A 19,134-nucleotide genomic window follows, 5' to 3' on the forward strand; every position below is an offset into this window, starting at 1 on the left:
CCAATATATGTCACAGTGCAGAAGCTAAAGACACAAAATTCTGTTTCATTGTGACATTAAATACTCCACACCAAAGCACACCAAATGTGTATTGTTCCGCGGCTGCAAATAGTCCTGAACAAATGCAATATTTACTCCTGCTTTAGTCACAATTGTTAAAAGAACCACAGGACCTCAGCTGCTTTAGGGCATGACTGAGACTTCTGGGGTTGGAGCTGAGAGTCTCAGGCAGAGTAGAGAAGTCAGAAAGATGGACTGACGAAAAATACTGAGAGGTGCTATTCCATACGAGCACAAAAAGTGCTCATTTGCAAAAATAAATATCAATTTGTTGCCAAGTCTAAACAGGATTATGTATTTCTTTATATTTCAAGCAGGATATCAAGCTAGTGTGTGTGTGTGTGTGTTTGTGCAAGTGTGTGGGTGGTAAAATCTGGGTGCAGGGCTAATAGGGGCTCATTAAAGAGGTTGCATTGTTAATTTGGTATGGCCCCTGTAGATCATTACCTAGCCAGCCACTAATCACCCTGACACACACACACACACACACATAAAGCTGTTTTGGGCACATCAGATACAATCTAATTACTTTAGCGTCTAATTGATTAGTAATGGAGGGAGGTGGGAGGGGAGAGGAATGGGCTTGCAGGTAAAGGAGAGGCTCAGTGTAATGTAATGACTCAGGAGGCTGGCGAGGAGTACTCGCCAGGGGTCAAAGGGCACCTCGCAGCCACAACAGCATGGCTGACCTAGCAATAACAGCACTGTCGACAACATGCTCTGTTATGGTGTCATTAACGCAGACACATAAATAGAGACACACACATAAAAACAGAAAAGTTCACATATGAATCTGTATGAGTGATGACGGGACGATTGAATATGGCTGACAGAGCAGCACCGTCAAGAGTTTTAGTGTTTACTGTCGCCTGGAGCTTCTACATAGTTGCTGATAATGATATTAACAGCATTTAAATTCCATCTAATATTTAGGAAAAGAACATGTTGTTGTGGAGCTGACATAGCAATAAAGATGAGCAGGCAGTTGGTTAATGACCTGAACATTTGACCTCTAACCTACCATGCTGCCTGCAGGCTAGACATGATCCATACAAGTCCAATGCAGCCACGGTGCAGGAGGGAACAACACTGTAACAGCCACTCATATGGACACAGTGGTAAGTCTGTGGTGAAGGTAAATGGATGTCTTGACAGAATAAAGTCCATCAAAGATACATAGAGGAAAAGTAAATACCTGTCTCCATTACAAGGTTGTGCTGCATTTCAGACATCAGACAAAAAAAATAATAAAATTGGTGGGGCAGTGATTGGGGGATCCTCCTGAAGTCCACTTTCATCTCCACAGTTTTGAGCACATTCAGCTCCAGGTTGTTGCGTCTGCACCATAGGGCCAGCTGTTCAACCTCACATCTGTATGCAGACTCATCTCCGTCTCAGAGGAGGCCGACGATTGTTGTGTCGTCTGTAAATTTCAGGAGTTGAACAGACGGGACTCCTGAGGTGCAGTTGTTGGTGTAGAGGGAGAAGAGCAGCGGGGAGAGCATAGATCCCTGAGGGACACCATTGCTGACTGTTCGGGTGCTGGATGTGATTTCTCCCAGCCTCACCTGCTGCTTCCTGTCTGTCAGGAAGCTTGTGGTTCTCTGACAGGAGGCGGGCACAGTGAGCTGGGTGAGTTTGGTGAGGAGGAATTCTGGGATGATGGTGTTGAAGGCTGAGCTGAAGTCTACAAACAGGATCCTTGCATACGTCCCTGGGGATTCGAGGTGTTGCAGGATGTAGTGCAGTCCCATGTTGACTGCATCATCCACTGTCCTGTTTGCCCAGTAGGCAAACTGCAAGGGGTCCAGCATGGAGGTCTGTGATGGTCCTTCAGGTGGGTCAACACCAGTCTCTTGAAGGACTTCATGACCACAGACGTCAGGGCGATGGGCCTGTAGTTGCTCAGTCCGGTGATGGAGGGTTTCTTTGGAACCGGGATGAAAGTGGAGCATTTGAAGCGGGAGGGGATTTCATACAGCTGCAGTGATCTGTTGAAGATCCATGTGAATGTGGGAGCCAGCTGGTCAGCACAGACTTTCAGACAGGAGGGTGCAGCTAGGTTTATGCTTGATGCAGTGACCCCGGCACGAGGGTGCGTGCGCCAAAAATGACGTCATCACGTCTTTCACGTTGAGCGCAAAGGCTCTACAAATTGCAAATGCGGCACTTGGTCGTGCACCTCTGGATTTTCGGAGGTGCACACCACATATGGACATGCGGAGGTGCATTTCCTCATCAATATCACCCATCAGCCTCATTATACAGCTATATTCCCCATCCACACATCTCTCTGCATGTAAGGGACGGACAGAACATCTCCTCTTGTGTGGACTTTGTAGTTGTAATAGCAATAAGCAGATAGATTCTTCCTCAGCAATGACGAGTTCCAGGGCAGTGTGTGTATCCATGATGGATAATGACATTCTTCTGGTAACACTGGTTGACTTCTTACTTATTCACAGAATATTTTGTTTGTGGTGATTCAGAAAATACTGCAATGAACAACACACTGAGCATTAACGGCTCTGTGCATGCTTGTAGCTCACGCACCATCTGCAGAGGCCCGCAAAACAGTGTTTCGCATGAGACAACTATTTTGATTATTGATTATTTGTTTTGAGTCATTTGAGTCAAGAAAAAAAGTCAAAATTCTATAATTTCATCTTATCATATGTGAATTTTTTCTAGTTTCTTTAGTCTTTTGTGACAGTAAACTGAATATCTTTGGATAGTGGACTGTTGGTTGGGACAAAATAAGACGTTTGAGGACGTCATCTTGGACTTCGGGAAACCATGATTGACATTTTTCACTATTTTCTGACATTTTATTGACCAAACAACTAATCAATTAATCAGGAAAATCAATAATGAAAATAGTTGCAACTCTACTCAGAATATAAGAGAAACTGAGCAAATAAGCATGAAAATGGAAACAGACATGTGTCACTAATCAAACTGTATCAGATCCATCATATCAGACATGACCAAATATCAGACCACATGTTAGCTTGACTGTGGTTGGGACGAGTGGCTTTCCCTTTAGTTTCTAGGGCCTTTTCGGACACACACGCGCGCGCGCACACACACACACACACACACACACACACACACACACACACACACACACACACGTCTTTAACCATAGTTCTATAAATAAACCCATTTAAGAAGCCCTTTAGCTGCTCTTAATCAGCTGAATGCTGCTTCTTTGAAGTGTGTGTGCGTGTGTGTGTTTGTTTGTTGAATGTGTGTGTGAATCTTAAAAGATTACAGCGGCAGCAGGTCTTCTTTTGTAGCTTGACCTCACTATTTATCCACGTGTGTGTAGGTCTGAGCAGTGCATGTTTGTGTGTGTGTGTGTGGTTGAACTAACCATACTCGGCTCGGAGATGCTCTGGAATGTGTGGCTCATATCCCTCTTTCTCTGGAACTTCATCAAAATCATCTTCATCATCACTGCCTTCTCCATCTGAAGAAGCTTTAACCTGAGGAAGAGGAGGCAAGGTAGAACATTGAAAGGTGTTCAGGGTCAGGATGGAAGATGTAGCATAAGCCTGAAATGCAGAAATCTTAGTAATCATGGATCCAGAGCTAAACTTCAATAGTCACATGAGATCAATAACAGTGTCTGAATAGTTTCATCTTGAAAACAAAGCAAGATCTGAAGGATGCAAGTCCAGGCATAACTTTTATTTCTAAAATCAAAACCTTTAAAAACAGGTCACAAATGGGGCTGCAACTAATTCTCATTATTGATTAATATGTCAACTATTTTTTCAATTAATTGATTAGTTGTTTGGTCTAAAAAATGTCCAACAATGGTGAAAAATATTGATCACTGTTTCCCAAAGGCCAGGTTGACATCTTCCAATGTCTTGTTTTGTCCCGACAAACAGTCAACACAAGCCAAAGATATTTAGTTACTAAGATAGAAGAGTTAATAAACCAGAAAACATTCACCTCTGAGAAGCTGGAATATGAGAATTTGGACAATTTTCTTTAAAAAAAATGACCAAAAAAATGATAAATCGATTGTCAAAATAGTTAGTGATTCATTTTCTGTTGATCAACTGATGGTTGCAGTTCTAGTCATAAATATGTTGTTTTATTTTCAAAACTGCTCAGTAAATTCCTCACAAAGCTGGTCACTGTAGTTTCTACTCCAATGGGAAGAAACAGTGCATCTGTTGGGGACTATTTTCAGCAGTGGATGAATCCACATTTAGAGTTTCTGTATTTCTGGTAGCGGGACGGTGTGTGTGTATGTGTTCATGTCACTCAGTGCAACAGTGTGGCTCTTTAATGTGTTTTTAATAGTTTTTGGACAACAATGGAGCTTTATGTTACAGAGGAAGAAGATATATCAGGCTTTGATGCACACAATTTCTGGTTTTGAATTTTCTTTACAATAGGTAAAGTGTATAATATCAACAGCCTTGTTCTATAATCCACAAACTACACACATTGATACACTGAACACAACCAAACAGAACGTTAGTTAAACTACACATATTGACATAGTGATTATTTAAGTCCAGTTTCTCTCTCATTCCTTTACTCTCCTTCTCAGGGTTGTGTGTGATCTCTTCGGCTTGGGGGAGAAAGGGATGACGATGATTGTGTGTGTGTGTGTGTGTGTGTGTGTGTGTGTGTGTGTGTGTGTGTGTGTGATGAGCTGCTATCAGCGCTAAGCAGAATTTATGGTTTTTAATTTCCCGGTGAGGTTGTTAGCCATTGGCTGGGCTACAATGCAGAACACAACACTCCTATTCACACAGGGGTCATTTCCATAATACAAATGTGTGTGTGTGTGTGTGTGTGTGTATGAGTGGTGGCTGCTCTGCCTTTAACAGCTGAGGACACACACACACACACACACACACAGCATAATAATCACAGTGATTAGTGTTATGAGGGGCAGTAAAACCTAACGTTAGACTAACCTCTTATTCCCAAAGGCCTCTTTTTCATTAGTGTGTAATACCTGTATATGTGTGTGTGTGTGTGTGTGTGTGCCATAGAGGGGTGCTGCGCTACTGCTGATAAAGCCCATTAGAATGTTAGAATTAGTTTACAAATGATGAGTCCTTAGATGATTACTAAAACACACCCACGCACACGACTGAACCCTGGGACAGAGTCAGTTAACCGTGCCACAACCCTTCCTCAACACACCTCAACACACCAGCAGAGACCAATTAAAACACTTCATATTACAATACTTACCACGCAGTTAACCACCAACTAAACAATTAAAGGCTAATTAGTTCTCATTAACGCAGCCGCGACAGCAGAGACGTGGTGGGTGGTCTGAGAGGGAAGTTAGGCCTCGTTCATGAAATGTAAAAATGAAGAGATTTCATATGTAAGTATACACACAACAAGCATGATGGCAACTATAAAATTCAAAATTCAACGTGACCCGGGGTGTATTCTTTCTCTGTCTGGTGTAGACAAAATAATGTAAACACTTAATGTAAAATAATCTACTCTTAAATCTTCACCACACATCATTACAATTAGATATTCAAGTGAAACAGCAGCTGTTGTTTATTCATTCATGGTTCAATAAATTGGTCGGGCTTTTTATGACCAAAACTGATTATTAATAAAGAGAATGTAGTGATGGTGACCTGGCTGATCACATAGCACATTTGCAGTCGATCTATCTATCCATTTAAAGCTGAGGTACACTTGAAACAAATGATTTAGTAGTAAGTGTTGTCTGCTGAATGTCCTCACTTGAAGACAGGGTGAAAAGCCTGCCGTCAAAGACGCAATAAATCATGCAAATGTAGATATTGGCACACAGTTTTGGACAATCTATCTGACTCCGTTTATGAAAATTGATGGAAGTGTTTTTGAGGAAAATTTAAAAAAAAAAAGAAAGCTTGAGGAAGAAGTTTATTACTCTGCACCACTGGCCAATCGCTGCTTTTGGAAAGTTACAAAACTTTCTGAATGTAGCCATCTCAGTTCCTACGCTGGACAGATCTGGGGTGAGAGGGGGTTTCATACTTTCATGCGCTGTTTGACAAGCACTTTGTTCTATGTATACTGACACCACTCGAGTCTCCAATTCCCCAAACCCCCAGCTCAAGTCACCTGACTTCAAATGATACTTTCTGCTTCTGCATAGCCTTGTGGTTCCAGTTTAATAATCTGCTCATGGCAGCGAGCTCCCACGTTAGTGCATGTCTGTGCGTAGCCTAAAATGTATGACTGCATTAATTGTAAGCGATGACATGTGTGAGTACACACACCTACACAGATGCCCAAAGTGGTATAAACACATCCATGTGCACCTCTGCTGTCTGGGTCTTTGTCAGTTTTGGAATATTCAGGGTCTTTAGTTTCCAATTCACATGGAAAGTGCCATTACATAAAACCTGCATGTCTTACTTTTGATTATAAAATAGCAGTCACTGGCAGCAGTGTTAGTGAATGAAGGTCAAGTCTTTGAATTTTATCGTAAAAGATTTCATAACTGTCCAGGTTATCGTCAAAATGACCCAATGTATTAATTGTTTATATGACATAAAATTTCTCGGCAATGTAAAGTATACAGGATGTATAAAGCACACTGAAGTGAATTCCACTACAACCATATTAAACATAAGTGACTTCTATGCGTGTAAAGATGTAATACTGCAGAGAGTAAAAGGTAGTCAGGTAAAAGTCTCCTGATAAAACAGAGCTGTTATTACTACAAATGATCCTTTTAATCTGAGAAGAGATGTTGCACAGAGTGAACTTGAAGAGTGAGATACTGAGGCTTGATCTTATTTATTTCTTAGAGAAAAGCTGAGAGAACGCTGTTAAACTGAAGTGTAACATTTTAAACACCAAACCAAACTTTCTCCATTACTCCACTCCACTGCTGCACTTATTCATCCTCAGAGGACAATGGATTCACACTCACCACACGTACACACACATACATCCACACAAATATAGTCTCTATAGGTTTTGTGCTTGTCTACTTTAATCCCGGCTGGTTTATTCTGTTCTGATCAATGACCTAAGACTAAGAAGTGATCACCCAGCTCGAGGAAAATCCTGCCCTAACATCATCCCTTTTCCCCCTCTTTCTCCCTCTTTGTCTCTAATTCACCTTAATTTAATCCTGATAGCATCGAGTGCTGTCGGCCGGCCTGGCAGAGCTGTAAGTCTCACAGTAGAATTAGCTTTCCTCCAGAAACATTTTGCTGACGGGGAGCGCGGCTAAAATATGGCCTCTATTCCCCCACATGGCTGCATGGGGGGCTGCTTTGCATTTTAACAGAGCTTTGGTTTATTCTCCAGGACACACTTGAGGAGAAAATCACACAGTAGCGGCAGAGTTCCCTGGAGGAGATAAAAACGGCTTCTTTAACTGAAACTCAAGATTTACCAGACAAATTAGAAGTGATGGTTTAAGTAAAGCAGGGCCATGTGTCATTGTAATAGGAAAAAGACAAAACAAATATTGGTAACTTTAACATTAAAATCAGCCCCAGATAAAAATAAAGATAGAAATAATAAAAAAAAAAGTTGTTTAAGTAAAGCAGGGCTATGTGTTACTGTAATGGAAATGTTTACCCAAGATAAAATAAAGGAGGTTCCTATAAAGGGGAAATAGGGGGGGGAAGAAAAATAAGTAGTTTTTTGGCAACTAAATAAAGGAGAGATCAGTTGGAAGCGGTTGTTAAAGCCAGGACCATAAGTTATGTGGGCGAGTATACTGGTTCAATGGATGTGTAGAGACATCCATCTACAACTACACATCAGTAAGACAAAAAAAATAGTAGCTACCATCAATTAATCTGTTCATCACTTTTCTGAATAATCTATCAGCCTGTCAAAAGTCATACTGTCAGTTCCACAGCCCAAGGTGGTGTATTCAGATAGCTTGTTTCATCCAACCAACAGTCTAAAACCAAAATATATTTCATTTACAATCATATAAAACAGAGAAAAGCAGCAAATCCTGCCATTTGAGTAGCTGGAACTGGTAAATGTTTGTGCTTGATTAATGATTTGAATGGTTAATCCAGTATCAAAATTGTTGGCGATTCATTTTCTGTCAGTTGACTAAATGATAAATCGACTACACACTATGGCCAATCATGTGGCCATCAAGAGCCAACAGTCCAACTAAAAATTCCACCTGCTAATTAGCTCTCCTTTAAGTAGTCAATGAAATCACTGCTGAGGTTTTTTGATTGGAATGAAAACCTGCAGACTGTTGGCTCTCTATGGGACATGACTGGCCAGAAATTCAGCTGCCGGTTTTAGACAGTGGAGGTCTGGTCCAGGTCAGTGGTGTGGTCCTCCACTTTTGATTGTTTTGTGTTCTGCAGCCAGCTTACAGTAATGTAAGTAACTAATGGTCCCATGGTAGTTCAATGATATTTTGGACAATAGCCAACTTTAAACTTTAGTTTAACTGTTTTTATTTGTCCCTTTACATGACAATTCCCTGCCCTGACCTCAACCCCATCCAACACCTTTGGGAACCTCAACTGTGAGCAGTTTCCGATATTAACATTTTGACTCACCTGCCAAGGGGACTGGTGGATGAAAAAATCCACCGACCACAGCCAAAATAATTAGTTGCCTTTTTGTGTCACATTAACACTTGTTTCAGTATATTTCATTGAGATAATAAGATATTATGTTGATACAAACTTAAAGAAGAGGCCAGAGCAAAATCTGAAGCAAAATTATTTTAGTTTGACACCACAGTAGCTACTCTTACAAGCTTATGTTAATCAATTGAGCTGTCTACACTGCTGGCGTAACGGCTCATATGTCACGTGCACTATGGACACGTAGCCGCAAACCGAAGCATAGTTTTTAGGCTTCAGGTCTATTTTTCTCCATTTGACACGCATAACTATAGTCATTGTGATTGGGCTCTGAGCACTTCCAAAATGTGGGTGACCTACGCTCAACGCTTTACCTGAACGCCACCTGTGTAGACACACAGACAGAGCACTCGCTACTGCTGCTCTGCTATGCTTTCTAAGTAGACACAGTGTCAGATCGTCTCTAGCAGTCCTACAGTTCCCCAGCACTGTTTAAAACACATATGGTGCACATGTCTACATTGTATAGGGATAAACACGACTAATTTCCTCCAAGCCATCATGCCAGATATTTTATTACATGCCTATTTTGGTACAAACGTTTACCCGCCATTGTGGTGGATAGCCTTCCGAGATTTACTCGCCAAATGGAAAATCTACCTGCATTTGGCACGTGGCGGATGTTTTCGGACCCCGACTGTGAGCCAGGCCTTATCAACCAAAATCAGTGTTGGACCTCACTAGAAGCAAATCCCTGCAGCCAGGTTCCAACATCTGGTGGTGAGCTTTCTCAGAAGAGTGGAGGCTGTTATAGCTGCAGATTAATGCCCATAGCTTTAGAATGATGTTCAACTAACTATAGGTGTCCGCATACTTGTGGTCATATAGTGTACACTCAGCAGGGAGGGACATTGTCAGCTGGGGTAAATATGGATGTCAGAATAGGATTAGAAACTTCAGTATGCTGCTGCTTCCACAGGTGTCTTGCTTATTCAGCTGCTATAGCATCTAGCCGTCTCTCCTCCCCCTCCTCTCCCTTAAATAAGACTCTTATCCTTTATAAAAATGATGTGAGGGCGCCGCCTCGGACAACTGCTCCCCTGACTTCATTTGTCTCTTGGCAAGTTTGATGGTGCTGCGTTTAAAAACCCATTCAATCTTATAAACCAAAAATTAAATGTAGTCGACTGTGATGGGCACTCAGTGCATCTGCTATTTATATGCTAATGTACACTCAGCCTGCCAAGGTCTGGCAAATTATTAATGCACAGCCATAAGTCAGGTGTATGGCAGAGAGGGGAGGGGCGGGTTAACCATCACACACACACACGGAGGAGAAAAGGAGTGAAAGGAGGAGGAAATGAAAGCAGAGGAAGAAGGGAGGAAGGAGGAGAGGAGACGAGAGGACGAGGAGGTGAAAAAAACCCTTTGGAGATGTCTCCATTGTCTACCCTGACAAGTTAATATAGCTCTCCACCTGGCTACACACACACACACACACACACACACACACACACACACACACACAGTGACTAAATTATTTCATTCTACATTTAAGGCTGAAATGGAAAATGTCTTTTGGGAATAGTGAGTGTCTCTAATGCCACCATTATCACAAGACATTTCCCTTAAGAGAGAGCAAGTGAGAAACTGCTTCTTAATGAAGACATTCTACACAAATGCATATATAAAACACATAGTCATCTTCCTGAGAGTATTACACATACATTGCACAAACACTCACACACCCTCTCTCACACAGTTATCAGACATTTGAGTGTAACTGAGGACTGTAGACTATGGATAGCCATGTGGTAACAGCTTGATCCTCTAAGTGTCCAAAATCAGCATCTTTCCTTGAAAACCAAGGTTCACAACCTTCACTTCTTCACAGGTATTGTGACAGTTTGTCAGAGGAAAGGTGTACTGTTGAAATTGTTGTTCAAATCTAGTCTGATTAGGAAATGTTGGTAGGGAAGGTGAAAAGTCTATCAGCCAATAGACCTTCAGCACTGAATCAAGACCATAGTGGCCACAAATAGATAGCCAAAATCGAAAAGTGCCTTATGGTGTGCCACTCTTGTTTTAGTTGTATGCTTCCAACTGACACATGCCACTGCTGACTACAGTATACCGCTGCTGTATGCCACCTTTACACAGCATGCCACTTACACTGGCAGGTAAAGTGTTAAATTGGTAGTTTATGCCATATTGATATATTGGAAAATAACCACTTCTTGTCATCAGCTGTCACTGATGAACAGTATACCGTGCTAGTTACTGTGGTAGCAAAGCTAGTGGGTCTAGCCATAGCTACATTAGTTACATTAGCCCTATATGACTAGCATAGTGAGCGTAGCCTGTCGGTCAAAGTTTGAGCATTAATGCTATATTTCCGATGGGAATTACGTCAAATATCCATGTTATTAGGCATAACATTACCACAGCAACGGCAAATGCAAGCAAGAATTTGTATGTGCTGCTAACTACAACAAGACTGTTATCATCGTCATGTTAAATGCCACTGGTTAGTGGTATTTCCCAGTAGGATATAATGATACACTGTTTTAAAGTGGTGCACAGCAGCGACATACCATAATCAGCACTGGACGGTAAGAATAGGTATGCCAGTTGGCAGTGTCATCTGCCAGTGGAAAATGAGTGACATGTCTTGTTTATTAAACTATTAGCAGAGGAACAGCAGTGGCATAGCAACAGTCAACAATGCAATACCATTGAGGAATGCAATATGCCACTAAAACAAGAATTGCAAACAGTTGGTCTAACTAGGAGTGTTATGAGTTTTGTGCCAAGAGAGGGTGACAACAGCTCCCAACAGCTTTTTGGTACCTATGGAAATGTGTTCATAGCAGCAAGTATTGAAAACCAAGTCAAGTGCAGAGAGTTAGTATCAAATGTCTGGTAGTCTTTTTTACTTATTTCTTGATCAGATATTTAATTTACCTGATTTAAATCAGATTTGTGCCCATTTTAGACTATTTTATAGAAACAAAGGTCAACTGTACATGTACGAATGCTGATTTAAACAACATTTAACATTTGCAAACTTTGGCTATTTCTATTCATTTTTAAAAAACTGTTTTGTAGAAAAACATTATTCCTCAAAGTAAGAAAAAAAAAAGTATATTTTTGGCTTTGATACTAAAAGCCAAAAATGATACCCAGGGTAGGTCATACCTTATTTTTGTGACTAAATACAGGTTACATTTTGTCCAAAATGCTTCCACAAATTCCAGATGAGAAGTTGTTACTTTTGGCATCATCATTGGCTACAGGTGCAAATTAGGATGGATTTTAAAAATGTATGCTCATCTTCTTTAATGCTGGTTTTAGACCAACTTCTAGATAAAGGATTAAGCTGTATTATTAATGCATTCACTTATAAATTAGTTTGTGAGTCTTTTTACCAATCGATACAATATATTATTTTCTTTAATATTTGCACTGCTGCAGGAGCTGCAAATCTGCTGCCGCTGATTGATTTCAACATATTTACAAACTAATTAGGCCTAAAGCTTGCAGTGGAGTCTGACCTATTCAGGACTTGATTTGCCACAACATCCCACATCTCTATTACCACCTTGCACTCCTATTCATTACTACCTAGAAAAGATCCCATGGGGTCCCACACTAATGAGAAAAAAGCTTTCCACTCCTGCTCTCTCTCTCTCTATCCCCATAGCCTCCTCTTCACTGCTTCACCCCATTATACTCCTCTACCCCCCCAAACACACACACATAGACGCACCCTTTGTCTCTGGGGAGCAGTCAGCTTATATGATGTATAAGGTGACATCTTTATTTCTCTAACCTAGCCTGGCAGGTCTATTAGCCAGCTCAGAGCTTCCCAAACCTTTGCCTGTCAAGGAGCTTATTCTCAACCGTCTAGTTCAGTTCCCCCTCCCATCCTGTCTCAATCTGTGATCAAAATAGTCATTATTATACATTCTCGTCCACTGCCATAGTTTAAATTACACACTGCTGTTCCTGATTTTACTAGGGACCCCTGAAACCTCCATGAGTACACCTAGAAAGCCCTGAAAGACTGATGGGACCCTACAAAGACCGCTGGGGGTTTGTAGAGCTCAGGAGCCCAGTTTGCCCCTGTTGACAGTGATATCAAACTGGCCCAGAGATCTCAAGGATAACCACCAAATCCAACCCCCACCATGACATTCCCAGTGGATCCATCAGTTCCAATTTAGAAACCATCTCCATTCACATTATCAGAGACCCTTGATGGAGCCAGACTGTGTCCACAGTGAATGACTAAATTTTACTCCACCTGCAGAAACAATCTGCATTTTGAGTTAATCTTATGTTAGCCAAATGATGACACTAGTGTCTTACTTTTTAAATTGATAACTCCTAATACACTTTTTCAAGTATTAAACCTAAAGACTTCAATTAGTTACATTTACATATCTCACAAAAAAAACAACATATCGCTACTTACTAAAGTGAACTCATCCTAGGTTGTTAAACTTACACCAAAGTTGTCTCCTAAATGGTCTAATGAAAAAAAGTATATACAAAAACCTTTAGGCTAGCTCTATGTCATAAACAAATGGCTCATGATGATCAAACTTTGTCAGAAATCAGACACATTCTCTTTGCACCTACTGTACATATCAACTTTCACCAGACATAGTCATATTCAAACTGAACTCATGTCAGCACCTCATCACTCCACTCACATGATCCTGTCAATTATGTTTTTGTAACTGGTCAAAAGGGAAGTGAATGACAACATTAGTCTGAAACACACTGACATGCCATAAAAAAATGTACTGCTTTACTCAATCTTTGGGCTATCGTCTTTGCAATTTTCAAAAGTCAACATAAGATTAAATCTGTTAAACAATAAAGACATGCTAGCTCTAACAGAGCAGGTTACACAAACCCTTTCATTTTGTATCACATGTATTAATTGTATTGTATGACTTTTTCAATCCAATTCCAATACCTGAACTCTGGGTACATACCGACCTTGTTTTGAGTACTAATCCAATTTCAGTGCTCTCTTTTTCTCAAATTTAAAATCTGTTTTAAAAAAACGTCCAGTGACCCATCCACTTCAATAAAATCGGTGCATCCCTATATTCATCTAACAGTTCATATCCTGACCTGTCACTGGGGTAAGGTTAGCTACTCATATTGAATGGGGGCCTACAGAGTAACGTTTTCATATTTTTGCATTATGACTAAAAATGCCACAAGCAACTAACCAATGGCGTCATCAACCAAGTGCATTTTGGGCCATTGTAGGTAGGGAGGCATTCCTTTTGGCTAGGTTAGTATACTTGCATTAGGAATGAGACTAGACTTTTGAAAGCCCTTTTTATTCCACTCTTATTGTCATGAATTCTCTACTCCCAGCGAATTTTATTCACCATGTCCTCCCACACTTCCTTATTTTACTCCATTAATGAAAAGATAACTTATCAACCAATTTGCTGAGGTGCAATAAATACAACACCAAGACTGAACATAATGCATAATGAGAGCGAAATAGAGGCAAAGAGAGCAAGAGAAATACATATTTCTAGTGTAGGACAGAGAGACAAATTCAGAAAATGAATGTACAAATGAAAAGGAGGGAATGTTAGAAGAGAGAAATAGAGGGATAGTCTGTCTTTGTTTATTCACATTCATTGTGCTGTGATAAGATGGGTTATCAGCAGTAAACAAGGCCCAGGCCTGTATGAATGGAGCCCAGAGTGACTGAATACACTCTTAAAAACAGATATGTTCAAATAAGTCTGCATGTCTTATCCCTTCCTAAACACAAGCCCATGTTTTCAGTTTGAAGTACTCAACAGATGCATGTGGTATTCTCCTGACATAGCTCTTCCTGAAAACTCTTCTCAAACATACTCACTCTTCTTAGGAAGATACTAAGAAGGCTGCCTGTTTCCTCATATTGTGAAACGCTGAATTATTGGAAAGCTTGTTGTAAGATACAAAATTGTTTTACTAACTAAAGGTCTCAGTATGGTTCCAGCAAACCAGTTCTTATGATCTGTCATCCAACCACGACTACAGGCCACAACCAAAGGTGGGTCAGAAAGCTGCCCATCAAAGAGAGGGTGAAACACAATGTACCTGACAAATGGGGATAACGACGTCCAATTTCAACAGTCTCGCCTCTTGGTGAAAAAGGAAAAAATCACATGAGCCAGTACTACCAGTCTCTGATACAGCTATCAAGCCAGTCAACAGCATGCAGAGTGAAGGGGTGAGCTTAGTGTATCTGTTTTTTTTTTTTTTACATGGACAGAGACACTAGTGGGCTATGGGAGTTGGAAAAGAAAGGCTGAAGGTAGATCAGGGGGCGTTTGGTCCAGAAAGCCACCATGTACCATGCTCAACAATACAATTCTACAGGTAAACGATGTCAACATTGAGCACTGACCTGAAAAGGACATGGGAGGTAAAACCAGACAAATCAGAAAATGACAAAGCAAAGGTCTCCATGAGATATTGGCCGGCCGCCCTTCGTCTTTGACACATCTCTGAGAGGCTCGCTATGGTGGCACCAACCTCAGCGGATTTATGGCACATAGCCGGCGTTTGGTGTGGAACATCCAGAATGACCGACATCTGCTCCCTCTGGACTAAGTCCAACATCAGGGGTATCAGATGGGGTGGTGGAAAAACAAAGTGCAGCCTGTTTTGCCAGCCTGGTTTTAGAACAGAGGACCCCAGTTCTCCCAGAGTATTAAGCTACATGCCAACAATATTGTGTCAGAAATGTGTGTGCAATGCATTCACTTCCAAGGCTTTTGACTCACCAGAAAGAAACAGAAACCACACATTTCTCTTTAAAATCAGCTGATTGTGTAGCACTTTTAGGCACAGCCAATACTTGGAGTTATGGTTTAGATCAACCAGTAGATGGCACCATTTTAAACAATCTCTGGCTCAATCTTTGGGAAAACTACTAAGAAAGTAAAACGTCTGAAGCATATCATTTGAACTAAGACCATCAACAGTCTTATTCACATGCTATATGTTAGATTTGTAAAATTTCATAAGCATCCAACATTCAGATGTTCAGACTGCACAAATGGAACAGTCAGCAATGAAAAAGAAAACAGCCTTGTGCATTTCTGTTTTCAATAGTCTTCTAACTTCATGTAAATGCGTCTTCACTCAACCCTCCCTCTGTCTTATTCTCTCCTTCAATAAACAAGCCTCCCTATCTGCCTCCATAACACCCCTCCTCTGGCTCTTCCTCCTTCTCTCTCTCCCCGGCTCCCCCGTTATGGGAGACTATATTGAGAGGCCCGTTGAGAGAGAAACCAATCGTGTGGTGTGTCAGCGGCCCGATAGAGAAGGACCCAGTAATGGAAGGCCTTTTAAGGCTAAAAAGGAAAAGCTAATTATGATAAAGGGGCTGTAAGTTGTGTGGTTATCGCAGTGCTGGGCCTGCTGGTGCAGCAGACTGGTCCCTGACAGTGATAACCAGGCAGAGCGAGACGCCCGGCGCTCTGTCACTGTCACTCTGCCGCTCTGTTCAGCTAAAGATGGATTCACACGCTACAACTTTTATGCTTTTTTTTCAAACACATAAAGCAGGTTGCATTCATTGGTCATTTAAAACCTGAAACTGCAGGCTGAAGTCCATTCCTCTTGGATTTTTTTTTCTTCTTTTTTTCTATCTCACCGCACTGCAAGCATGCAGCATGGACCCCTCTCCAAAACACCTCCAGACATTTCAGCACCAATTAAACCATTGCAATCAAGCAATAAGTTAAACTAACAAGCTTTTTTTTGTGCCTCCATTTTGGGTCAGCTCAAACAACACCAGAGCGACGATGCTAAGCTAGATATAGAGACAGTCAGATAGACATATCAGCTGTCAAGCTATGGGGCACATTAGTGGTAACAAAGTGAATGAATGGGTACATCCTCCCCCTTGCTCCCCAATTTCTTCTCTCTGTCTCTGATACATTATGCATTATGGCAGTGCCTTGCTATCTCACCTCTACCAAATGTCTTAACTATTAATATTTCCATACTCTCTCTTCGTCTCTATTATGATGCTTCCCTAGGGGAGTCCATGGGTATACAGGAATGAACAGACATTTGAAGAGGAAAACTGAAAAAGGGCATTTTAAAAGAGCCAAGCAACCTGATATGAAACAATAATACTGGGGTATTTTAATGAATCTGATTGGGTAATAAAAAAGGGCTTAAGAAATTTGCAGTGGGCATTTGTAATATTTTGTATATTTTATATAGAGAATCTTATGTAGATTTTTCATTGATTTCAGTCTGAACACTTAATATTGCTTCAATCAGGTTCTATTCAAAGACATTCCTTATGGCATCTCAGTACTAGTCTTAAGTAGACATCAATGTGAGCTGGCTTTCATCAGACTAGCGTGAGTGGTGACAGCTGTGTAAAAACACCTGAAGCTGCAGTTCTTACAATGGCCACTAGATGCTGCAGATGAGAACTAGGGCTGCTCTGAGGGTGATATAGCACCAATTTTAAAAATGCATTCTATTCTGAGCTGTCGAACATGAACTTTTTCACACTTCTCAGATTTGATTCATTTTTTTCAAGTTGATTATCTTTTCAGTGATTTTGTACACGTGTGTATGTACATTTAGCATTTTTTCCATGATAAATGTTTTAAAAATTCAATGCATTTGATGTTTTTGGAATGGCTTTTATGTGTACAATGTCACTTGATGTGATATTGATATCATTTTGACTGACTAGCGGTGTGCAAATATCCAGTACAGGGGTTCAGTGAAACACTCCTGAGTCTGTTTGATTCCTCTGTGCCAGGAGAAGATCCAAATTGAACTTGAAATGTTGTACTTTTCCTGATATAATAAAGAAGACATTTTAAAGTGTGCAGATGCCAGTGTTGCAAGTCCTTTGGGAGGTAAAAATCATTAGATGCTGGCTCTAAGGAAACTCAGCTTTGATAGGTAGGTCATTATCAAAAGCTTCTCTCTTAAAATACAGAGTTAAGTATTTTTTTCCCAAAGGACATTAAGATTTAGTCGGGATTTCACTGATTCTAATGTGAGTTTTGTCTGTGACCCCAGAGTATGGGAGTTTAGAAAACGTCAGAAGTCAGCTGAAGTGGTCAGAGGAACATGAAGACAGTATTGAACAAACTGCTTTCTATCACTGGACTTATTTTTTTGTAGGACAAAATTTGTGTTTATCAAGACACAAAGCGGTTCAATCAAACTGCAATCCCTTCTCTGCAAGTGTAACATCTGTACCATTGTCCCCGAATGTGTAGTACAATGCTGCCATCTGCTGACCAAACTCCATATTAGCAGGAAAAAATAACCAGCTTGTGCTGTAGTCTTGGGTATGAGAACATTTAAGTGTGGCTGAGCTAGCTAAGCATCTTTGGCTTTTTTAAATCAGCCAAGAGCAACTCTCTCTATAACTGACTGCTGCATCTTTTTAATATGAGAATTATGAGTTTACCCTAACCCTTTTATTTGACATATAACTACTGAACTCTTTTAGACAGTCAGCAGGGAGACACAGTGATTGTTTTACTTTTATAAACTTCAAGTTAAGCTATTGTTAACATATTCCTGGATGTTTTCAGCTTTTTTCATTTCCCAATAGAATATAAGTGAGAGCAATGTCCTGCATTTATCAGGTTTATGTGTTAGTGTGGCAAATGCTGTAGCAAGTTACTTTAAGTATTATCAGAGAGTCAGCGTACTGGCCTCTATAGAGGTCCAAGTGCCTAGCTATCCTGTCAGCTTAAACATCTACTCAAACTCCAGGAGAACCAGGATGGTTTCTGAAGTTTACTTGAAGAGTTCTTTTTTGTAAACTGTAACAAACACAAAATGGCATGTTGAAATTACAGATATGACAAGGTAAGTATTATACAGCAAGTATAAAGTATCACGGTAAATAAAGCTAACTATGCCAACAGGTAAGTATAAAATTAGCAAAGGATATTAACTAAGGTTAGGAAACTAGCTTAGCTGCAATCTTATGTCATCAATTAATAAAATAAACAAATTGCCATACATTTTTGAAATGTGCTGTTTTCTGCATCAATACATTACTAATTATAAATCCACTTACAGACAATTGTCTTACAAGTCTTGTAACGATGGATGGAACAGGACTGTAGAGACACCGGTCCCTTTTACACAGCCTGTTCAAGGCAGGAATGCTGTGCCTTTATTCCGCCTTGCTGTTCTGTATAAAAGGTACAGATATAAAGTGGGGGAGGGCAGAGTTGTTTCGCAACTCACAGCAATGGATCAACATCAGGGACAGCCAGCACAGCAGGACAGGATGCTGATGCTGTTTTGTTACACATCACACCTTGAATCCGGAACACCGGCATGCTATGTAAAAGCGCACATCGGGGCGGCTTTATGCTGGCTTTATTTGGTTCAGTGTAACAAAGCAAAGGCGGTTTAGTAACGGATCTTTTTTGCGGCTGTAATGACACTATATGAACACTACTTC

General features: G+C 40.6%; 1 protein-coding gene across 4 annotated transcripts in view; it reads right to left on the reverse strand.

The window, feature by feature from the left end:
• Positions 1 to 19,134, reverse strand: part of uvssa (UV-stimulated scaffold protein A) — a 40,414-nt gene that overhangs the window by 13,228 nt on the left and 8,052 nt on the right. For all 4 annotated transcript variants that reach the window (XM_044364393.1, XM_044364394.1, XM_044364392.1 and 1 more), the window contains exon 9: positions 3,437 to 3,548. In XM_044364393.1, the coding sequence (XP_044220328.1) occupies positions 3,437 to 3,548 (112 nt within the window). The remainder of the gene's footprint in view (positions 1 to 3,436; positions 3,549 to 19,134) is intronic.

Source organism: Thunnus albacares, chromosome 10 (genome assembly GCF_914725855.1).
Source record: "Thunnus albacares chromosome 10, fThuAlb1.1, whole genome shotgun sequence".
In the NCBI taxonomy this organism is placed as follows: Eukaryota; Metazoa; Chordata; class Actinopteri; order Scombriformes; family Scombridae; genus Thunnus; species Thunnus albacares.